The sequence below is a fragment of the Salmo salar genome, chromosome ssa12 (assembly GCF_905237065.1).
Source record: "Salmo salar chromosome ssa12, Ssal_v3.1, whole genome shotgun sequence".
NCBI classification, from domain to species: domain Eukaryota; kingdom Metazoa; phylum Chordata; class Actinopteri; order Salmoniformes; family Salmonidae; genus Salmo; species Salmo salar.
In genome coordinates, this window is record NC_059453.1 from 22052562 (window position 1) to 22077503 (window position 24942).

The following is a 24942-nucleotide window of genomic DNA, read 5'->3' on the forward strand; positions in this document are numbered from 1 at the left end:
CAGTAACCTGTCCCTCCTAGCAGACTCTGGAAAAGCCTTGCATATTCCCCTCTGATTTCATCCCCTGTTCAGTCCAGGTTTCCACATGTGAAGTCTGTTTCCAATCATGCAATTACAGACCTCGGAATGTGGAACTAATGATGAATTATTACGACAACCACTGTGATATAGAGTCCTCAGTTATACCTCATATGTCCACATAATAACACCACTAATCTCAGCAACCAGCGAGAAGTTACGGAATTTGCTGCTATTTGTTGTAAATGAGGAATGAAAAGGATAAGATTGTCAAGTATTATTTATTACTTAAGAAATATGTGAAGTAACTACATATACATTTCTTTGATATTAACATTGTCAGTGTCAAAGGATGGCTTGTTGCTATTTGTGTCCAGTGTAGAGCACTCTATAGTAAATCAGTGGGTTAGATGAGACGAACCCAGATGTATTCTACCTCAGTCTTGGATGGTTATTAACAACTGAGCTGAAATCTGTTTCGTATCTTGTCTCCCCAAATAAAATATATATTGAATGATTGAATTGGTTTCCTCTTAGAACAGTTGATGTGCTTAGAATGGAGTGAGCATGTTCTGTCTCGATTCACAGGCTGCAGGTAATCTAATTTGCAGGTTGTGTGTATTGATTGTTAATGATTCATGTCATTATTCATATTGATAATTATACAGAGAACAAGAGCTATCAATCCCCATACTCAACAATAAAAAATAAAAATAAACATTTTTAACCCTCTCTGCTTTGCTTTCTCTGCTCGCCCCCTCTCCAGGCCTTGGAATGGTCACTCCCATCAACGACATGTATGGAGTGGAGTCTACCACTCTGGTGAAGGGAGAGAAGCAGACACGCTGCAAGCTGGCCAGCCTCTACAGACTGGTGGACCTGTTCAGCTGGGCACACTTCGCCAGCTCCTACATCACAGTAAGACAACCATTAGATAATCATATAAAAACCTTTATTAGAACCTCTTCAGCTGGGCACACTTCGCCAGCTCCTACATCACAGTTAGAAATAAACCTTGCAGTAACCTCATTCATAACTGTGTCATAACCGTGTAATAACTCATCATAAACCTATTTTGTGGAACTGTGCTTTGAGACAATGGAAGCAGGTATGTGTCATCTGAGTTCTGTTTATCCCCTGCCTACAGGACTACCCTCAGGATACGTTTTCAAGACACATACAACTGTGTGCCCGTCCTTTTGTTTGGGAGCGGTGTGTTTGAGCATCAGGTTCCTAAAGTTTTGCTAGTGTCAGCAGCAGCACTGTGGAGTTTCAAGGTCATAACAAGGTGTTTTAACGTTGTTGTGTCCAGGTCCGGGTCAGCAAAGAGCAGGACCACATCCTCATCATCCCCCGAGGACTGTCATTCGCTGAGGCGTCCGCATCCAACCTGGTAAGTCCAATCACAACGCATCAGGAAGCACATGCGCCCAATAACAACCAACAAACCTGTACCCAATCAGGAGTGAGCTCTCTCTTTAGACGTGTGCTGGACTGTGTTCAGTAGTACCAAACAGGATAAAAGGTTTTGAAATGGAAGAGCAACTATCTCTGATATTGTCCAATAAGAATGCTCATTGTCCTTCTCCAATTCAAACCGTTTTATCCCATTTGGTCCTACTGAACACAGCCCAGGTTGGAGGTGCAGTCTGTGTGTTTGTGCCAGTAAGCCAATATACTGCGCCATGTGGAGTAAAAGGTTTCTGGCAGCCCTTCTCATAAACCCAGCAAAACAGCGCCAACACTTAATCTGCTGTCTATCTCCTTGAATTATTTGAGGGAGAACTATTGGATTAGCAGAAATCTAACATTCTGGCACAGAGGCTGACACACACACACACACACACATACATACTGTTCTGTGTTTTGTCAGGCCATGGAGGTCAGGGGAGTAGAGTAATATGCTTGATATGGAGAATACAATGTTATCCTGCAGTTACATTACTGTGTCTCTTCATTGGTGAGATTGGGATATTGCTGACTCTGGGGAATTCCCACTATGTTACTTCTTGAAGAGTATTTTATCACTGACTGTTTGTTGCGTCTGTGATTGTCCATGTTATTGTCTGACTGGCTGCCATGTTATTACCAAAACCACCCTGTCTATTTGTCATTGTCTCTGGTCTAGTATCATGTCAGTGGTGGTAGTGAATGCTGGGTGGTGGTGGTAGTGAATGCTTTACAAGCTTCTATTAGTTTCTATTTCTTAGTTTCTATTTGCTGCTCTAAGAAGAAGAAAAAGAATGGCCTCCCCTGTAGGTCTCACTCACTCACTCACTCACACACTCACTCACTCACTCACTCACTCACTCACTCACTCACTCACTCACTCACTCCAAGCACCTGTTTCTGTGACATGTCAAGTGCACTGCAGGTGAACAATCAGAGTGAGTTGTTGACAGGTGGGAGTAACAAGCATCACTCAGCTGTCTGACAGGGTGGGGCAGACCGGATCAGTAACCCAGTAGAGAGAGAGCAGAGAGACTGAGACAGACAGAGGGAAGATCTCAATTGCATTCTCCTCACTTCTGCTCTCCTCGTCTTCTTCTCAAAACCTATACTCCGTCTGGCTACTCTACTCCGTCTGGCTACTCTACTCCGTCTGGCTACTCTACTCCGTCGGGCTACTCTACTCCGTCGGGCTACTATACTCCAGCTGGCTACTATACTCCAGCTGGCTACTATACTCCAGGTGATGACTATACAGCTGGCTTATATACTCCAGGTGACTACTGTAATTTCCAGACTATAAGCCGCAATTTTTTTCCCACGCTTTGAACCTCGCGGCTTAAACAATGACGCGGATAATATATGGATTTTTCCCACTTTCAATTTTTTTGAAAGGAGATGACTTCAGTGGTTTCAGTGCACAGGAGGAGGAAGATAGTGACCAATGACTTTCTTGGTAGGCTACTGTTTACTGCTAATTCTTTATTTTTTGTTACAAGCCGTGTTTCGTTAAAGCCTGTGTAAAGTTAATTTGTTTCAATGTACCGGTAGGCACCTGCGGCTTATAGACATGTGCGGCTTATTTATGTAAAACATTTTTTTTTAAATTAAATTCAGTGGGTGCGGCTTATATTCAGGTGCGCTCAATAGTCCGAAAATTACGGTACTATACTCCAGCTGGCTGCTATACTCCAGCGGGCTGCTATACTCCAGCGGGCTGCTATACTCCAGCGGGCTGCTATACTCCAGCTGGCTACTATACTCCGGAGGACTGCTGTACTCCGGCTAACTGCTATACTCCAGCGGAATACTATACTCAAGCGGGCTACTATACTCCAGCGGGCTGCTATACTCCAGCTGGCTACTATACTCCGGAGGACTGCTGTACTCCGGAGGACTGCTGTACTCCGGCGGGCTGCTATACTCCAGCGGGCTGCTATACTCCAGCGGGCTGCTATACTCCAGCGGGCTGCTATCCTCCAGCGGGCTGCTATCCTCCGGCTGACTGCTATACTCCAGCGGGCTGCTATACTCCAGCGGGCTGCTATACTCCAGCGGGCTGCTATACTCCAGCGGGCTGCTATACTCCAGCTGGCTGCTATCCTCCAGCGGGCTGCTATACTCCAGCGGGCTACTATACTCCAGCGGGCTGCTATCCTCCAGCGGGCTGCTATACTCCAGCTGGCTGCTATCCTCCAGCGGGCTGCTATACTCCAGCGGGCTGCTATACTCCAGCGGGCTGCTATACTCCAGCTGGCTGCTATCCTCCAGCGGGCTGCTATACTCCAGCGGGCTGCTATCCTCCAGCGGGCTGCTATCCTCCAGCGGGCTGCTATCCTCCAGCGGGCTGCTATCCTCCAGCTGGCTGCTATACTCCAGCTGGCTGCTATCCTCCAGCGGGCTGCTATCCTCCAGCGGGCTGCTATCCTCCAGCGGGCTGCTATCCTCCAGCGGGCTGCTATCCTCCAGCGGGCTGCTATCCTCCAGCGGGCTGCTATCCTCCAGCGGGCTGCTATCCTCCAGCGGGCTGCTATCCTCCAGCGGGCTGCTATACTCCAGCGGGCTGCTATCCTCCAGCGGGCTGCTATCCTCCAGCGGGCTGCTATCCTCCAGCGGGCTGCTATACTCCAGCGGGCTGCTATACTCCAGCTGACTACTAAAGGCCTCTTTTCTCTTTTTTCCTTTCCCTCTCTTTCTCTACAGGTCTGTTATGGGTTTGAACCCACTAGGGGGAGGGTTTTAAAGGTCGAACACCATTAACTTCCTGAGAGAAAGGAAGTCATCCAGAGTTCAGTATCTGAGAGGTCGCTGTGTAGTGAAAGGTCACAGTGGGTCAGGGTTGATATTCTGGGCTCTTGCTGGGCTCAGCTGTCTGAGCTAAAAGGTGAAGGAGAGGATACCTGTAGGAAGACAGCTGGCCCTATGATTAAAGTTTGATTATATTGTGTTATTGCTTCATTAGTAGTTACGATGGGAACTGAGAAGTAAAGAGACATTCCACTCTGTTAACTCTCATGATCGTTGATACGAGGATTAGTACTTTGATAGTTTGTTGGATCATCGTTGTCGTTGTTGTCATCATCGTTGTAGTTGTTTTGAAAGGATTACCTGTTTGACTCCATGCTCCAAGCCAATCACCCAGCAGGCACTCCTTCTGATGCGCCGGGCATTCACATCCAAACACAGTCCCTCTCTCTGACGTACCATACTCCCATTACAGGGCTTATTCAATTTAGCCACATCGAAAAGCAATATGAAGCAAGGATCTGTTCGCTAGCTAGTGGATGATCTATGTGGACTCTATCTGCATCCCAAAAGGCACCCTATTCCATACATAGGGCACTACTTTAGACCAGAACCCGATGGGCACCCTGGTCATAAGTGGTGCACTCTGTAGGGTGCCATTTGGGACTGAGACTGTTACGTCCTCGAGCTAGCCTTCCTCTAACCCCTGAATTGTCCCTAGGGTATGATGCACTTATAAAACACTTACATGACATTTAATACAATAGATGTATACTCAGAAATCAGGTTTCCAAATTAGATTTGGGGATCATTTTAGTCTCACAATAAGTAAAGAATTCTGGCCAGCTGCTGCTATTGAAGTTGGAAGGTCTCCATTGAAAATAGTGTTTGAGAGTGTGAGAGTGAGAGAGAGAGAGAGAGGCCCCTTTTGGCTGAACTGTCCACTGAGATTCACGCCATATCTGGGGTGGGGTCAGGAGGTCACAATGTAGCTCTGATTGGTTCCACTCAAAGGACCCCAAAGAATTCAGCGACATCAGGTGAACTCCATAGACATGTGGGTCAACTCTTTTCTATGTCCAACAAGCTGATGGCTACCGAGGGGTCTGCTGCCTTCGTACGTCGCCATCGCAGATTGCAAATGTATCATCAGCCTGCGTCACATTTCATATTGACCTCAACAACACTTCCCTCCATTATTTCTATAACTGCTGTGCACACACATACAGTAGAACTTGAGCTGTTCTGACGTCAGATTGGCAGACTTGTAGAGGGGCCCGGACATTGAAGGATGTGATTGGTCTCTTACAATCCTAACGTGATGTAAACCTGTCATTAGTGTTCGATCGGCTGGTCTGGTCTTCGTCTGACAGCTGCCACGTTAGACATGGTTTACTGGTTATTTCATCTCCTGGACAATCGATTCGACTGGTGTCTGTCATCCTCCCACTGTCCCATATGGCTGTCAGGCTGGGCGTTTCATATTCAGCGTCTAACAGCATACAGTTCATATTTAGCCTGGTCGTCTAGTGATTCTGTAAGTACAGATAGATGTTGGGATTATACTGAACAAAAAAGAGAAACGCAACATGCAACAATTTCAGTTTTTACTGAGTTACAGTTCATATAACTCAATTGAAATAAATTCATTAGGCCCTAATCTATGGATTTCACATGACTGGGCAGGGGTGGGGAGCTGGGCCCGTCCAATCAGAATGAGTTTTTCCCCACAAAAGGGCTTTATTACAGACAGAAATACTGCTCAGCACACCACTTTGGCTGTGTTGTCTCATCATAATTAGTTGTGTATGGAGAACTGTCTGTACTCTCTCCTCTCCTCCTCCCTCTCTCTCTCTCTCTCTCCTCCCTCTCTCTTCCTCTCTTCCTCTGTCTTTCCCTCCCTCTCTCTTCTCCCTACAACCCTCTTTGATAGCCGGTAATGTAATGACACAGCAGTAATGAAGTTCTCATTGAGGACATACAGTATCAAGACCAGTTACACTGATACACTTACCATTCCTACTGTACATTTCCTGATGATGATGAGTATATGAATCATTTAAATTGTTATTACCCATTGCATGCCCCTCTCCTCTCTCCCTCTCTCCCCCTCTCCTCTCTCCCCCTCTCCTCTCTCCCCTTCTCTCTCCCAGGTAAAGCTGAACATCATCGGGGATGTGATTGACCAGGGCTCCACCAACCTCAGGGTTGACCCGTCAGGCTTCAGCCCCCACGCTGCCATCTACTCCATCAGGCCAGACGCACGCTGCTGCGTCCACGTGCACACTCCTGCCACCGCCGCCGTGAGTCACACTTCATTCTGTTTAATCATTCAGGATCTTAGAGGAAGAGATGTTGTTTAAATAGGCCTGACTTTTAGACAAATATTGTCCACATTATGATGTTTTCAAGCACACAGTGATTTATAATGCAGTGTGTGCTGTTTATGTTCATCGCCAGTTTCTCTCTCTCTCTTTCTCTTTCTCTCTCTTTCTCCTTCCTTCCTCCAGTGTCTGAATAGTTCTCACATCTCCTCTCCCTCCATGTCTCTCCAGGTGTCTTCTATGAAGTGTGGCATCCTGCCCATCTCCCAGGAGGCCTTGATCCTGGGTGACATCGCATACTACAACTACCAGGGTAGCCTTGACGACCAGGAGGAACGCCTGGCGCTGCAGAAGGCCCTCGGACCCTCAGCCAAGGTAAAGATCTAGGATCAGATTACCCCACCCCAAAACGTGATGTTAATTGCTAGTTCGGGGGATGCAAAACTGACCCTAGATCCGTGGGTAAATCCTCCTATGGGACTGCTTTGACAGGACTGTTTTCTAGCTGGTGTACTGTCAGCCAGCCTTAATGGCATTGAGGTTACTGTGGTTTTGCGTCCCCTCTCTAGAGTCATCTACTGGTAAACTATGGAGGATTATTACCACACTGGGGAATATGGTCTTGTTAGATGGAACTGTCCTCATCTGTGGTTGTGTTGTGAGCGTTTTATCTGACCGTGACCGTGTGTGTTTGGTGAACAGGTGCTGGTGCTGAGGAACCATGGAGTGGTGGCTCTGGGGGAAACCATCGAAGAGGCCTTTCATTACATCTACAACGCCCAGTATGCCTGTGAGATCCAGGTACGCACACACACACACACACACACACACACACACACACACACACACACACACACACACACACACACACACACACACTCTCATCAAACAATAGGTCAATAAATTCAGTAACTTGTTTAGATCTAGATTCTACAGACATTTATTGTTCTAACAGAGATTTCAGTAACAACTCATGCCTTCGATTCTGCAACACCGCGACGTCACAACGGCTGTTATCTTCATCTAACGCTTATTAGCGATGCTCTTCCTGTTTTGGTAGTTTCTGTGTTTTCCACGGAAAGCCGGAATGTCATTTATGGGGTTGTTAAAAATCTAGAGAGAGAGGGAGAGGAAACGTGTAGACAGCTGGAGAGAATGACTGGCAGGAAGACAGAGAGATTGTGTTAAAGCCCTGTAACGTCCTACACCGTCTGAATTAGAGGGAGAAAGACCATTTTAAATGGGCTGTATGTTACCCAGCAACAAAACCAGCAGGACAGCTTGAATGGAAAGTCAATGATTTCCAGAGTTTAGTTTGTCAAAGTTTGTTTGTGTGCTTGTGTTGTGCACGTGTGTGTGCATGTGCGTATGATATGTGTGCGTTACTGTTTGTGTGCCTGCTTGCCTGTGTGCTGTGCGCATGTGTATGCAGTTTGTAAATATGGTAGACATTACGGTGTGGGGGTGTGTGTGTGTGTGTGTGGGGGTGTTGTCCCTGCCTGTTGTAATGGGTGCACCAAATCCCTATTTGAATCTCGGCCTCAGAGCCAAACAAAACATTAATCCAACCTAGCAAAGCCTGCTTAATATCTACAGATTAACCTATGGTGTGTGTGGCTATTGCAAAAAAAGTGACCTTGTATAGTAACTGTAAACTGTAATACCTCCCTGGGTTGCATTTTTCAATTGTCTAGATTTTTCTCTCGATAGAACTCTGTGCCTCTCTTTTCTGAATAGAAATGGCTGATTTCTCTCTCTCTCCCATCTCTCTCTCTCCCTCTCCCATCTCTCTCTCTCCCTCTCCCATCTCTCTCTCTCTCCCATCTCTCTCTCCCTCTCCCATCTGTCTCTCTCTCCCTCTCCCATCTCTCTCTCTCTCCCTCTCCCATCTCACTCTCTCTCTCCCATCTCTCTCTCTCTCCCTCTCCCATCTCTCTCTCTCTCCCATCTCTCTCTCTCTCTCCCATCTCTCTCTCTCTCTCTCCCATCTCTCTCTCTCTCTCTCTCCATCTCTCTCTCTCTCTCTCTCCCATCTCTCTCTCTCTCTCCCACTCCCATCTGTCTCTCTCTCTCCCTCTCCCATCTCTCTCTCCCTCTCCCATCTCTCTCTCTCCCTCTCCCATCTCTCTCTCTCCCTCTCCCATCTGTCTCTCTCTCTCTCCCTCTCCCATCTGTCTCTCTCTCTCTCCCTCTCCCATCTGTCTCTCTCTCTCTCCCTCTCCCATCTGTCTCTCTCTCTCTCTCCCATCTGTCTCTCTCTCTCTCCCTCTCCCATCGGTCTATCCCTCTCCCTCTCCCATCGGTCTATCCCTCTCCCTCTCCCATCGGTCTATCCCTCTCCCTCTCCCATCGGTCTCTCTCCCTCTCCCATCGGTCTCTCTCTCCCTCTCCCATCGGTCTCTCTCTCTCTCCCTCTCCCATCGGTCTCTCTCTCTCTCCCTCTCCCATCTGTCTCTCTCTCTCTCCCTCTCCCATCTGTCTCTCTCTCTCTCCCTCTCCCATCTGTCTCTCTCTCTTTCCCTCTCCCATCTGTCTCTCTCTCTCTCTCCCTCTCCCATCTGTCTCTCTCTCTCTCCCTCTCCCATCGGTCTCTCTCTCTCTCCCTCTCCCATCGGTCTCTCTCTCTCTCCCATCGGTCTCTCTCTCTCTCACCCTCTCCCATCGGTCTCTCTCTCTCTCTCTCTCCCATCGGTCTCTCTCTCTCTCTCTCTCCCATCGGTCTCTCTCTCTCTCTCCCTCTCCCATCGGTCTCTCTCTCCCTCCCATCGGTCTCTCTCTCTCTCTCTCTCCCTGTCCCATCTGTCTCTCTCTCTCTCTCTCTCCCTCTCCCCTCTCTCTCTCTCTGTCTCTCTCTGTCTCTCTCTGTCTCTCTCTGTCTCTCTCTGTCTCTCTCTCTCTCTCTCTCTCTCTCTCTCTCTCTCTCTCTCTCTCTCTCTCTCTCTCTCTCTCTCTCTAGGTGAATGCGTTCTCGTGTGCTGGCAGCGTAGACAACCTGATTGTGTTAGATGCTGAGAAGTATAAGTCTCGGACCCATGCGGTGGCCGATGCAGAGTCTGTCAACATGGGAAGCCCACACAAGTGGAAGGTGGGAGAGCTGGAGTTTGAATCTCTCATGAGGATGCTGGATAACCTGGTGAGTGGTTTACACAGACACACACCCACACACGACACACACACTCTCTCCTTTCCCTGCTACACACACACTTATCCCCCCTCCACACACACACACACACACTGTAATCTACATTACTGTATAATATCCTTGCTTTGACAGTGACTCCTAGCTATGCCATATGTCCAGTTGGCACTAGCCACCAAGGTCATGGGAGGAAGCGGGGCTACCAACCACGCTACCCAGGCTATGAGTTGACCTGCTGGGCTGGCCCTGTCCCAGGAGCCCCCCTCCTGCATCTGACCTCCAGGTTGTGTAACAAACAGGGAAATGGAATTCAAGGACAATGACTTGGCATCCAACATATAGTGTACAATCCTGTCCTCATTTCCTCTGTCATTACTGTTTCTGGGTCATCAACTGGATCTGTCACTCCATAAAGTACAGTACATCACTAGTCCCTGTAGACTTGGGACTGGGTCAGTGATCTATGGTCTGGACCCTGCTGGAACTGGTCCCTGTAGACTTGGGACTGGGTCAGTGATCTATGGTCTGGGCCCTGCTGGAACTGGGCCCTGTAGACTTGGGACTGGGTCAGTGATCTATGGTCTGGACCCTGCTGGGCCCTGTAGACTTGGGACTGGGTCAGTGATCTATGGTCTGGACCCTGCTGGGCCCTGTAGACTTGGGACTGGGTCAGTGATCTATGATCTGGGCCCTGCTGGAAATGGTCCCTGTAGACTTGGGACTGGGTCAGTGATCTATGGTCTGGGCCCTGCTGGAACTGGGCCCTGTAGACTTGGGACTGGGTCAGTGATCTATGGTCTGGGCCCTGCTGGAACTGGGCCCTGTAGACTTGGGACTGGGTCAGTGATCTATGGTCTGGGCCCTGCTGGAACTGGTTCCTGTAGACTTGGGACTGGGTCAGTGATCTATGGTCTGGACCCTGCTGGAACTGGTCCCTGTAGACTTGGGACTGGGTCAGTGATCTATGGTCTGGGCCCTGCTGGAACTGGGCCCTGTAGACTTGGGACTGGGTCAGTGATCTATGGTCTGGGCCCTGCTGGAACTGGTCCCTGTAGACTTGGGACTGGGTCAGTGATCTATGGTCTGGACCCTGCTGGAACTGGGCCCTGTAGACTTGGGACTGGGTCAGTGATCTATGGTCTGGGCCCTGTAGACTTGGGACTGGGTCAGTGATCTATGGTCTGGACCCTGCTGGGCCCTGTAGACTTGGGACTGGGTCAGTGATCTATGGTCTCGACCCTGCTGGGCCCTGTAGACTTGGGACTGGGTCAGTGATCTATGGTCTGGGCCCTGCTGGAACTGGGCCCTGTAGACTTGGGACTGGGTCAGTGATCTATGGTCTGGGCCCTGCTGGAACTGGGCCCTGTAGACTTGGGACTGGGTCAGTGATCTATGGTCTGGACCCTGCTGGAACTGGGCCCTGTAGACTTGGGACTGGGTCAGTGATCTATGGTCTGGGCCCTGCTGGAACTGGTCCCTGTAGACTTGGGACTGGGTCAGTGATCTATGGTCTGGGCCCTGCTGGAACTGGGCCCTGTAGACTTGGGACTGGGTCAGTGATCTATGGTCTGGACCCTGCTGGGCCCTGTAGACTTGGGACTGGGTCAGTGATCTATGGTCTGGACCCTGCTGGGCCCTGTAGACTTGGGACTGGGTCAGTGATCTATGGTCTGGACCCTGCTGGGCCCTGTAGACTTGGGACTGGGTCAGTGATCTATGGTCTGGACCCTGCTGGAACTGGGCCCTGTAGACTTGGGACTGGGTCAGTGATCTATGGTCTGGGCCCTGCTGGAACTGGTCCCTGTAGACTTGGGACTGGGTCAGTGATCTATGGTCTGGGCCCTGCTGGAACTGGGCCCTGTAGACTTGGGACTGGGTCAGTGATCTATGGTCTGGACCCTGCTGGGCCCTGTAGACTTGGGACTGGGTCAGTGATCTATGGTCTGGACCCTGCTGGGCCCTGTAGACTTGGGACTGGGTCAGTGATCTATGGTCTGGACCCTGCTGGGCCCTGTAGACTTGGGACTGGGTCAGTGATCTATGGTCTGGGCCCTGCTGGAACTGGGCCCTGTAGACTTGGGACTGGGTCAGTGATCTATGGTCTGGGCCCTGCTGGAACTGGTTCCTGTAGACTTGGGACTGGGTCAGTGATCTATGGTCTGGGCCCTGCTGGAACTGGTCCCTGTAGACTTGGGACTGGGTCAGTGATCTATGGTCTGGGCCCTGCTGGAACTGGGCCCTGTAGACTTGGGACTGGGTCAGTGATCTATGGTCTGGGCCCTGCTGGAACTGGTCCCTGTAGACTTGGGACTGGGTCAGTGATCTATGGTCTGGGCCCTGCTGGAACTGGGCCCTGTAGACTTGGGACTGGGTCAGTGATCTATGGTCTGGACCCTGCTGGTCCCTGTAGACTTGGGACTGGGTCAGTGATCTATGGTCTGGGCCCTGCTGGAACTGGTCCCTGTAGACTTGGGACTGGGTCAGTGATCTATGGTCTGGACCCTGTAGACTTGGGACTGGGTCAGTGATCTATGGTCTGGACCCTGTAGACTTGGGACTGGGTCAGTGATCTATGGTCTGGACCCTGTAGACTTGGGACTGGGTCAGTGATCTATGGTCTGGACCCTGTAGACTTGGGACTGGGTCAGTGATCTATGGTCTGGGCCCTGCTGGAACTGGGCCCTGTAGACTTGGGACTGGGTCAGTGATCTATGGTCTGGACCCTGCTGGGCCCTGTAGACTTGGGACTGGGTCAGTGATCTATGGTCTGGACCCTGCTGGGCCCTGTAGACTTGGGACTGGGTCAGTGATCTATGGTCTGGACCCTGCTGGGCCCTGTAGACTTGGGACTGGGTCAGTGATCTATGGTCTGGGCCCTGCTGGAACTGGTCCCTGTAGACTTGGGACTGGGTCAGTGATCTATGGTCTGGGCCCTGCTGGAACTGGGCCCTGTAGACTTGGGACTGGGTCAGTGATCTATGGTCTGGGCTCTGCTGGAACTGGGCCCTGTAGACTTGGGACTGGGTCAGTGATCTATGGTCTGGGCCCTGCTGGAACTGGTCCCTGTAGACTTGGGACTGGGTCAGTGATCTATGGTCTGGGCCCTGCTGGAACTGGGCCCTGTAGACTTGGGACTGGGTCAGTGATCTATGGTCTGGACCCTGCTGGTCCCTGTAGACTTGGGACTGGGTCAGTGATCTATGGTCTGGGCCCTGCTGGAACTGGTCCCTGTAGACTTGGGACTGGGTCAGTGATCTATGGTCTGGACCCTGTAGACTTGGGACTGGGTCAGTGATCTATGGTCTGGACCCTGTAGACTTGGGACTGGGTCAGTGATCTATGGTCTGGACCCTGTAGACTTGGGACTGGGTCAGTGATCTATGGTCTGGACCCTGTAGACTTGGGACTGGGTCAGTGATCTATGGTCTGGACCCTGCTGGAACTCTGACTGGGAGGCTTCATAACAACACCAGATCAGAGAGACTCTCTCTCCCTTCTCTCTCTCCCTTCTCTCTCTCCCTTCTCTCTCTCCCTTCTCTCTCTCCCTTCTCTCTCTCCCTTCTCTCTCTCCCTTCTCTCTCTCCCTTCTCTCTCCCTCCCTTTTCTCTCCCTTCTCTCTCTCCCTTCTCTCTCTCCCTTCTCTCTCCCTCCCTTTTCTCTCCCTTCTCTCTCTCCCCTCTCTCGCTTCTCTCTGTCTCTCTCCCTCTCTCCCTCTCCTCTTTCTTGCCTTCTCCTATTTGTCTTTTTCACCTCTTTCCTCTCCTCCCTCTCTTGTCTCCCCAAGTCTCTCTTCTCTAGCTGTTTCTTGTCTACTCACCTCTCACCTCTGTCCTCTATGTAGTGTATCTGGAGAGTCATTACTCAACGGTCTGTGTAGCGGTCCGAAGGGGACCGCTCCTATCACATAGTCTCGTCTCACACCTCGTAAAAATACTATTTCTTATAGTACAGAATATACCGGAATAACCCGTTTCACAACACCACAGCATATTCCTCTGATATGGAGAGGAAGCTGCATGCCAAGAACCTCATCTGATTCTCAGTCTGTGTTTCCTGAGTCCAGTTGAAAGGTTGAGTCTGGTCTCCGAACACCTGGTTAAAGTCTATATGTGATTGACACTGACAGGATAGTCTGGTATCGATGAAAAGGAGGGAGGACGAGAGATATGGAAAGAGAGAGGGATGGGAAAGAGTTAAGTCATGGATAGAGAAGAGGAGTGCTATACAGGGTGAGAGAGAGAGGAGGGACAGAGAGGAGAAAGACCGATAAAGAGCGAGGGGGAGAAAGAGACAGGAAGTATCTGAACACACTCCATTGTCCATGGATGCCAGGAATCCCTCCGGCTGCACATCATCGTTTTTCCATTCTCCCACAGCTAGGAATCATGAGATAGTGGCCAGAGACGCTCTCTCGCTCTCTCGCTCTCTCGCTCTCTCGCTCTGTCTGTCTCTCGCTCTGTCTGTCTCTCGCTCTGTCTGTCTCTCACTCTGTCTGTCTCTCCCTCTGTCTGTCTCTCCCTCTGTCTGTCTCTCGCTCTGTCTGTCTCTCGCTCTGTCTGTCTCTCGCTCTGTCTGTCTCTCGCTCTGTCTGTCTGTCTGTCTGTCTGTCTGTCTGTCTGTCTGTCTGTCTGTCTGTCTGTCTGTCTGTCTGTCTGTCTGTCTGTCTGTCTGTCTGTCTGTCTGTCTGTCTGTCTGTCTGTCTGTCTGTCTGTCTGTCTGTCTGTCTGTCTGTCTTTCTTTCTTTCTTTCTTTCTTTCTTTCTTTCCAGAGGCAATAGTTTTGAGTCCAGGGCTGTGTCCAAATAATAAGGGTGGGACAGAGATATGTACAGAGATGACTTGCACTATTGAAAATGAACTCTAGATGAATGGGGTGATCAAAAGCCTGAAAACATTTTGTTCCACTACAAAAGAGTCTTCTTTCCTACCACTTTTACCTCGTCTTCCTCTCTAGGGACTTAGAAACTTTGTGGCAAATAATAACTATACAAATGGAATCTGATTTGCAGGACTGAACGCACTATGTACATAAAATCTAATGGATTGATTGATTTCTGTATCTTTTCCCCACAGGGCTACCGGACTGGCTACGCTTACCGCCACCCCATCGTTCGGGAGAAGCCTCGGCACAAGTCCGACGTGGAGATCCCGGCCACGGTGACGGCGTTCATGTTTGAGGAGGAGGAGGGCGCCGCGCGGCTGCCGTTTAAGTTCCTCCAGCAGAGACAGGCCAGGGAGAAGACCCGCTGGCTCAACAGCCCTAACAGTTACATGAAGGTTAACGTGGCGGCCGTGGACGAACGCACCAGGACCATGGTCAGTACTCATAGTGTAGGCAGGGTTAACACTCTATATAAACACACCAGGACCATGGTCAGTACTCATAGTGTAGGCAGGGTTAACACTCTATATAAACACACCAGGACCATGGTCAGTACTCCTACTGTAGGCAGGGTTAACACTCTATATAAACACACCAGGACCATGGTCAGTACTCCTACTGTAGGCAGGGTTAACACTCTATATAAACACACCAGGACCATGGTCAGTACTCCTACTGTAGACAGGGTTAACACTCTATAAACACACCAGGACCATGGTCAGTACTCCTACTGTAGGCAGGGTTAACACTCTATATAAACACACCAGGACCATGGTCAGTACTCCTACTGTAGACAGGGTTAACACTCTATATAAACACACCAGGACCATGGTCAGTACTCCTACTGTAGGCAGGGTTAACACTCTATATAAACACACCAGGACCATGGTCAGTACTCCTACTGTAGGCAGGGTTAACACTCTATATAAACACACCAGGACCATGGTCAGTACTCCTACTGTAGGCAGGGTTAACACTCTATATAAACACACCAGGACCATGGTCAGTACTCATACTGTAGACAGGGTTAACACTCTATATAAACACACCAGGACCATGGTCAGTACTCCTACTGTAGGCAGGGTTAACACTCTATATAAACACACCAGGACCATGGTCAGTACTCCTACTGTAGGCAGGGTTAACACTCTATATAAACACACCAGGACCATGGTCAGTACTCATACTGTAGGCAGGGTTAACACTCTATATAAACACACCAGGACCATGGTCAGTACTCATACTGTAGGCAGGGTTAACACTCTATATAAACACACCAGGACCATGGTCAGTACTCCTACTGTAGACAGGGTTAACACTCTATAAACACACCAGGACCATGGTCAGTACTCCTACTGTAGACAGGGTTAACACTCTATAAACACACCAGGACCATGGTCAGTACTCCTACTGTAGGCAGGGTTAACACTCTATATAAACACACCAGGACCATGGTCAGTACTCCTACTGTAGACAGGGTTAACACTCTATATAAACACACCAGGACCATGGTCAGTACTCCTACTGTAGGCAGGGTTAACACTCTATATAAACACACCAGGACCATGGTCAGTACTCCTACTGTAGGCAGGGTTAACACTCTATATAAACACACCAGGACCATGGTCAGTACTCCTACTGTAGGCAGGGTTAACACTCTATATAAACACACCAGGACCATGGTCAGTACTCATACTGTAGACAGGGTTAACACTCTATATAAACACACCAGGACCATGGTCAGTACTCCTACTGTAGGCAGGGTTAACACTCTATATAAACACACCAGGACCATGGTCAGTACTCCTACTGTAGGCAGGGTTAACACTCTATATAAACACACCAGGACCATGGTCAGTACTCATACTGTAGGCAGGGTTAACACTCTATATAAACACACCAGGACCATGGTCAGTACTCATACTGTAGGCAGGGTTAACACTCTATATAAACACACCAGGACCATGGTCAGTACTCCTACTGTAGACAGGGTTAACACTCTATAAACACACCAGGACCATGGTCAGTACTCCTACTGTAGGCAGGGTTAACACTCTATATAAACACACCAGGACCATGGTCAGTACTCCTACTGTAGGCAGGGTTAACACTCTATATAAACACACCAGGACCATGGTCAGTACTCATACTGTAGGCAGGGTTAACACTCTATATAAACACACCAGGACCATGGTCAGTACTCCTACTGTAGGCAGGGTTAACACTCTATATAAACACACCAGGACCATGGTCAGTACTCCTACTGTAGGCAGGGTTAACACTCTATATAAACACACCAGGACCATGGTCAGTACTCCTACTGTAGACAGGGTTAACACTCTATATAAACACACCAGGACCATGGTCAGTACTCCTACTGTAGGCAGGGTTAACACTCTATATAAACACACCAGGACCATGGTCAGTACTCCTACTGTAGGCAGGGTTAACACTCTATATAAACACACCAGGACCATGGTCAGTACTCCTACTGTAGGCAGGGTTAACACTCTATATAAACACACCAGGACCATGGTCAGTACTCATACTGTAGGCAGGGTTAACACTCTATATAAACACACCAGGACCATGGTCAGTACTCATACTGTAGGCAGGGTTAACACTCTATATAAACACACCAGGACCATGGTCAGTACTCCTACTGTAGACAGGGTTAACACTCTATAAACACACCAGGACCATGGTCAGTACTCCTACTGTAGGCAGGGTTAACACTCTATATAAACACACCAGGACCATGGTCAGTACTCCTACTGTAGGCAGGGTTAACACTCTATATAAACACACCAGGACCATGGTCAGTACTCATACTGTAGGCAGGGTTAACACTCTATATAAACACACCAGGACCATGGTCAGTACTCCTACTGTAGACAGGGTTAACACTCTATAAACACACCAGGACCATGGTCAGTACTCCTACTGTAGGCAGGGTTAACACTCTATATAAACACACCAGGACCATGGTCAGTACTCCTACTGTAGACAGGGTTAACACTCTATAAACACACCAGGACCATGGTCAGTACTCCTACTGTAGGCAGGGTTAACACTCTATATAAACACACCAGGACCATGGTCAGTACTCCTACTGTAGGCAGGGTTAACACTCTATATAAACACACCAGGACCATGGTCAGTACTCCTACTGTAGGCAGGGTTAACACTCTATATAAACACACCAGGACCATGGTCAGTACTCATACTGTAGGCAGGGTTAACACTCTATATAAACACACCAGGACCATGGTCAGTACTCCTACTGTAGACAGGGTTAACACTCTATAAACACACCAGGACCATGGTCAGTACTCCTACTGTAGGCAGGGTTAACACTCTATATAAACACACCAGGACCATGGTCAGTACTCCTACTGTAGACAGGGTTAACACTCTATAAACACACCAGGACCATGGTCAGTACTCCTACTGTAGGCAGGGTTAACACTCTATATAAACACACCAGGACCATGGTCAGTACTCCTACTGTAGGCAGGGTTAACACTCTATATAAACACACCAGGACCATGGTCAGTACTCCTACTGTAGACAGACACACACACACACACACATATGGTCAGTGTTGATGACACAGAGCTCCCTGTTCATGTCTACACATTGTGTTGTGCAGGTCTTAGTCCTGACTAGCTCAGTTGCTAGTCTAGAGCCAATCTGACGTTCTCTGCTCCACATTCTGGTGAAACCTTATATTAGACTGCCTTCTCCTGGTATGTTAGAGAATTACATCTGTGTGATATTACCACATATAATGACTCAGAAAGGAATACCAGCATGTTCACCTTGGCTACGTTTACACAGGCAGCCCAATTTTTCCACTAATCAGTCTTTTGATCAATCACTTCTGATTTTTTCACATCAGATCTTTTTCAGAGGTGCTCTGATTGGTCAAAAGCAATTTATGAAAAAAATATCAGAATTGGGCAGCCTTTCCCTCCAGATGACCTAGACAGATTGGTCTATGTCTGATTGGTCTATGTCTGATTGGTCTATGTCTGATTGGACTATGTCTGATTGGTCTATGTCTGATTGGTCTATGTCTGATTGGTCTATGTCTGATTGGTCTATGTCTGATTGGTCTATGTCTGATTGGACTATGTCTGATTGGTCTATGTCTGATTGGTCTATGTCAGATTGGTCTATGTCTGATTGGTCTATGTCTGATTGGTCTATGTCAGATTGGTCTATGTCTGATTGGTCTATGTCTGATTGGTCTATGTCTGATTGGTCTATGTCTGATTGGTCTATGTCTGATTGGACTATGTCTGATTGGACTATGTCTGATTGGTCTATGTCTGATTGGTCTATGTCTGATTGGACTATGTCTGATTGGACTATGTCTGATTGGACTATGTCTGATTGGACTATGTCTGATTGGTCTATGTCTGATTGGTCTATGTCTGATTGGACTATGTCTGATTGGACTATGTCTGATTGGACTATGTCTGATTGGTCTATGTCTGATTGGTCTATGTCTGATTGGTCTATGTCTGATTGGACTATGTCTGATTGGACTATGTCTGATTGGTCTATGTCTGATTGGACTATGTCTGATTGGACTATGTCTGATTGGTCTATGTCTGATTGGTCTATGTCTGATTGGTCTATGTCTGATTGGTCTATGTCTGATTGGTCTATGTCTGATTGGTCTATGTCTGATTGGTCTATGTCTGATTGGACTATGTCTGATTGGTCTATGTCTGATTGGTCTATGTCTGATTGGTCTATGTCAGATTGGTCTATGTCTGATTGGTCTATGTCTGATTGGTCTATGTCTGATTGGTCTATGTCTGATTGGTCTATGTCTGATTGGTCTATGTCTGATTGACTGTTTTTGTATTTTCTGTTCTCTACAGTGGATGAAGTCTGAGGAAGGTGGCAACAGCAGCGGCACTCCAATCCGGATCGAGGACCCCAATCAGTTTGTCCCTATGAACACCAACCCTAGCGAGGTGCTGGAGAGGAGAAACCGAGTAAGTCACAGATCTAGGATCAGCTACCCTCCATACATCTTAACCATAAACATCAGTAGGAGAAAGGCAAAACTGACCCTGGATCACTAAGGCCAACTTCAACTTATCTCCTCTCTGTCAGCTCCTTCTCTGCCTTCCACTGTCCTATCAGAACCACAATCCTTACCATGCACTTCCTGGTTGTGTAGCTGTAAGTGATGTCACTGTTTTGTCCTACTACAGATCAGAGAGCAGAACAGATTCGACATGATGACGTCCGGACCTCGCTCTCACCACCTGGCAGGCATCCCATTGGACGAACCTCGAATGGTGAGTGGCAACTCTGTGACAAACCAATATACCACTTTACCTGAAGTCCTGTTGGTGATATATCCATAAGTGTCATAAACAACAACTAAAGTGGTTACCATTATATTTCAATATTTATTTCAATATATGACAGTCTTTTGAATTATAGGGTATATACGGCAGTCTGTAAGCTGTGAGCATCCTTGAGGATTTTGCTAAGTAAGCCATATCATCCAGGCAAGATAGGCTTAGCTGTTTGTTATTGCATTTGCCAACCTTGACCAGTAGGTGGGGCTAATGTATTGTTTAGAACCAGAAATACACATCTCTATGGTTCTGGGATTCTGTAATGACATCCGTCCTTCAGAGTGCCAACTTTGGGGAATAACTTAATTCTTTTGGATCTTCTTGGCAGCATTTTGGTGATTGGTATCATCTTATAGCAAGGAAATAACACAATCCAGGTCTCTCTGCCTGTTATCAGAGTTGAGATCAAACTGATAAGTGTGAGATTTGATCACATATGAAATATTGTTCCCCTACATGGTGTATGTCGTGTGTTGAAGGATCAGCCGGTCCGTGTAAAGGTAATGTCTCTACAGGCTTTTTGAATACTACAGTGTGCAGTGTTAGTGCATTTTATCTGACCTGTTTGTCGTTTCAGTTGGTGTCCTGTTAGGTCACGTCATCACTGTTTGTGTGTTTACGCATGATAGTGCACTCCACCAATGAATGACCAGTGTTTTTCTACTTCCTTATGTCACCAAATGTGTGTTGTGCATGTTCTTATGTGGTTGTGACAGAACAGCGTTCATATTAGGCAGTGTCTCTGAATCATAGTTTCTCCCTGTTGTTGGTAAGTCATTTGAAAGTATTGGAGTGTGTTTGTGTGATATGCCCATTTCTATTGAATTGTGTGTTAGTGTGTGTTGTGGTTTACGATGAACTGGCATGACTTAGTGTACTCACTCTGGTCCTAATTTAGGAATGTATCTGTCCATGTTAAAAGTCTGGGGAGTCTTATGTCTGATCCTATGTTAACTCCTCTCTCTTTCTTCTCTCCACTCTCTCTCTTTCTTCTCTCCACTCTCTCTCTCTTTCTCTCTCTCTCTTTCTTCTCTCCACTCTCTCTCTCTTTCTTCTCTCCTCTCTCTCTCTCTTTCTTCTCTCCACTCTCTCTATTCTCTCTCTCTCCCTCTCTCTCTATTCTCTCTCTCTCTATTCTCTCTCTCTCTCTATTCTCTCTCTATTCTCTATTCTCTATTCTCTCTCTCGCTCTCTCTCTCTCTCTCTCTCTCCATTTTCTCTCTCCAGCCCTACGTGGCATCAGAGGATGACCAGATGGTTCCTCTACCTCCTAACCCCTTCAGTCAGCTGTCTGAGAAAGAGATGGACGAATACACGATGAACGTAGAGAAGAGACAGCTGGGGCTGAGTGGTAAGAGAGAGTCACACAGAGAAGGCACCCGCCCATACAGAACCACAGAGAAACACACACACACACACACCCATACAGAACCACAGAGAAACACACACACCCATACAGACCCACAGAGAAACACACACACACCCATACAGAACCACAGAGAAACACACACACACACACACACACACCCATACAGAACCACAGAGAAACACACACACACACACACCCATACAGAACCACAGAGAAACACACACACACACCCATACAGAACCACAGAGAAACACACACACACACACACACACACACCCATACAGAACCACAGAGAAACACACACACACACACACACACCCATACAGAACCACAGAGAAACACACACACACACACACCCATACAGAACCACAGAGAAACACACACACACACACACACCCATACAGAACCACAGAGAAACACACACACACACACACACACCCATACAGAACCACAGAGAAACACACACACACACACACACACCCATACAGAACCACAGAGAAACACACACACACACACACACCCATACAGAACCACAGAGAAACACACACACACACACACACCCATACAGAACCACAGAGAAACACACACACACACACACACCCATACAGAACCACAGAGAAACACACACACCCATACAGAACCACAGAGAAACACACACACACACACACACACACCCATACAGAACCACAGAGAAACACACACACCCATACAGACCCACAGAGAAACACACACACACCCATACAGACCCACAGAGAAACACACACACACCCATACAGAACCACAGAGAAACACACACACACCCATACAGAACCACAGAGAAACACACACACCCATATAGAACCACAGAGAAACACACACACACACACACACACCCATACAGAACCACAGAGAAACACACACACACACACACACCCATACAGAACCACAGAGAAACACACACACACACACACACCCATACAGAACCACAGAGAAACACACACACACACACACACCCATACAGAACCACAGAGAAACACACACACCCATACAGAACCACAGAGAAACACACACACACACACACACACACCCATACAGAACCACAGAGAAACACACACACACCCATACAGACCCACAGAGAAACACACACACACCCATACAGAACCACAGAGAAACACACACACACCCATACAGAACCACAGAGAAACACACACACCCATATAGAACCACAGAGAAACACACACACACAACCCATATAGAACCACAGAGAAACACACACCAGCCATCTATCCTACCATGTTATACACAAGTCAAATGAGTAGTATTCCACTCCACTGAAAGCTGCTACTACTTCCATAGACAGTCCGATAACAGGGAATTGTCAATGGCTTGGAGCCCCATTTCAGCCAATCAGATTGCAGATGTCTCCAAACCCATGTATAAGCCACAACACCATTTTTAGTGAGAGTTGTTCCTGATCTTGCCGTCAAGATGGTAAAACCCCTGCCTGTAGTAAGGTGTGTGTGTGCAGCGGGGAACCATCCCTCCATCCTATGACTAAGGCGGCCAACAGAACAGACAGACTGGCCCACAGCAGGTTTTCACACCGTCTGTATGAGTGGGCCCGGTTGCCATGACACCATCCACCCCCTATCCCCACCTACTCTACACCAGTCCAATCTGGATTCCATATTATGCTCCTTATAGAATGTTCTTATGCTCCTTCTGGAATGTTCTTCTGCATGTCTGTGCTCACAGTAATACTATGTGCTGTTATGTATACTATGATGCTGATAGTCTCAAGAATGACTGTTTGTCTGTAATGCTGCTGCTATAACTCCACTGTGATAATGAATGGGTTTTTGGAATGGCACTGATGTATACTTCTAAACTAATGGTACACTGCTCAAAAAAGTAAAGGGAACACTTAAACAACACAGTGTAATTCCAAGTCAATCACACTTCTGTGAAATCAAACTGTCCACTTAGGAAGCAACACTGATTGACAATAAATTTCACATGCTGTTGTGCAAATGGAATAGACAACAGGTGGAAATTATAGGCAATTAGCAAGACACCCCCAATAAAGGAGTGGTTCTGCAGGTGGGGACCACAGACCACTTCTCAGTTTCTATGCTTCCTGGCTGATGTTTTGGTCACTTTTGAATGCTGGCGGTGCTTTCACTCTAGTGGTAGCATGAGACGGAGTCTACAACCCACACAAGTGGCTCAGGTAGTGCAGCTCATCCAGGATGGCACATCAATGTGAGCTGTGGCAAGAAGGTTTGCTGTGTCTGTCAGCGTAGTGTCCAGAGCATGGAGGCGCTACCAGGAGACAGGCCAGTACATCAGGAGACGTGGAGGAGGCCGTAGGAGGGCAACAACCCAGCAGCAGGACCGCTACCTCCGCCTTTGTGCAAGGAGGAGCAGGAGAAGCACTGCCAGAGCCCTGCAAAATGACCTCCAGCAGGCCACAAATGTGCATGTGTCTGCTCAAACGGTCAGAAACAGACTCCATGAGGGTGGTATGAGGGCCCGACATCCACAGTTGGGGGTTGTGCTTACAGCCCAACATCGTGCAGGATGTTTGGCATTTGCCAGAGAACACCAAGGTTGGCAAATTCGCCACTGGCGCCCTGTGCTCTTCACAGATGAAAGCAGGTTCACACTGAGCACGTGACAGAGTCTGGAGATGCCGTGGAGAACGTTCTGCTGCCTGCAACATCCTCCAACATGACCGGTTTGGCGGTGGGTCAGTCATGGTGTGGGGTGGCTTTTCTTTGGGGGGCCGCACAGCCCTCCATGTGCTCGCCAGAGGTAGCCTGACTGCCATTAGGTACCGAGATGAGATCCTCAGACCCCTTGTGAGACCATATGCTGGTGCGGTTGGCCCTGGGTTCCTCCTAATGCAAGACAATGCTAGACCTCATGTGGCTGGAGTGTGTCAGCAGTTCCTGCAAGAGGAAGGCATTGATGCTATGGACTGGCCCGCCCATTCCCCAGACCTGAATCCAATTGAGCACATCTGGGACATCATGTCTCGCTCCATCCACCAACGCCACGTTGCACCACAGACTGTCCAGGAGTTGGCGGATGCTTTAGTCCAGGTCTGGGAGGAGATCCCTCAGGAGACCATCCGCCACCTCATCAGGAGCATGCCCAGGCGTTGTAGGGAGGTCATACAGGCACGTGGAGGCCACACACACTACTGAGCCTCATTTTGACTTGTTTTAAGGACATTACATCAAAGTTGGATCAGCCTGTAGTGTGGTTTTCCACTTTAATTTTGAGTGTGACTCCAAATCCAGACCTCCATGGGTTGATAAATTGGATTTCCATTGATTATTTTTGTGTGATTTTGTTGTCAGCACATTCAACTATGTAAAGATAAAAGTATTTAATAAGATTATTTCTTTCATTCAGATCTAGGATGTGTTGTTTAAGTGTTCCCTTTATTTTTTTGAGCAGTATATTAGTAATGGCCAGAAGAATGACCTGGTGGTTAAATGAACCACGTTAACCCATTAGATTCCTCACAGTATGTACTGGACGTACTGTACGACCACTACATTCCATGTGCCCCAACGTAGCCTGGTCCCAGAACTGTTTGCACTGTCTTGCCTCTAACATGTGTGTCAACACTAATCTTTCACC

General features: G+C 48.1%; 1 protein-coding gene across 6 annotated transcripts in view; it reads left to right on the top strand.

Annotated features, from left to right (window-relative positions):
- Positions 1–24942, top strand: part of LOC106590181 (gamma-adducin) — a 155501-nt gene that overhangs the window by 125225 nt on the left and 5334 nt on the right. For 4 of the 6 annotated variants that reach the window (XM_045691031.1, XM_045691032.1, XM_045691030.1 and 1 more), the window contains 11 exons: positions 785–936; positions 1331–1411; positions 6366–6515; positions 6768–6911; positions 7239–7337; positions 9493–9669; positions 14748–14990; positions 19452–19568; positions 19791–19877; positions 20423–20443; positions 21171–21294. In XM_045691031.1, the coding sequence (XP_045546987.1) occupies positions 785–936; positions 1331–1411; positions 6366–6515; positions 6768–6911; positions 7239–7337; positions 9493–9669; positions 14748–14990; positions 19452–19568; positions 19791–19877; positions 20423–20443; positions 21171–21294 (1395 nt within the window). The remainder of the gene's footprint in view (positions 1–784; positions 937–1330; positions 1412–6365; positions 6516–6767; positions 6912–7238; positions 7338–9492; positions 9670–14747; positions 14991–19451; positions 19569–19790; positions 19878–20422; positions 20444–21170; positions 21295–24942) is intronic. The other 2 variants (XM_045691033.1, XM_045691035.1) reach the window with 1 other exon arrangement.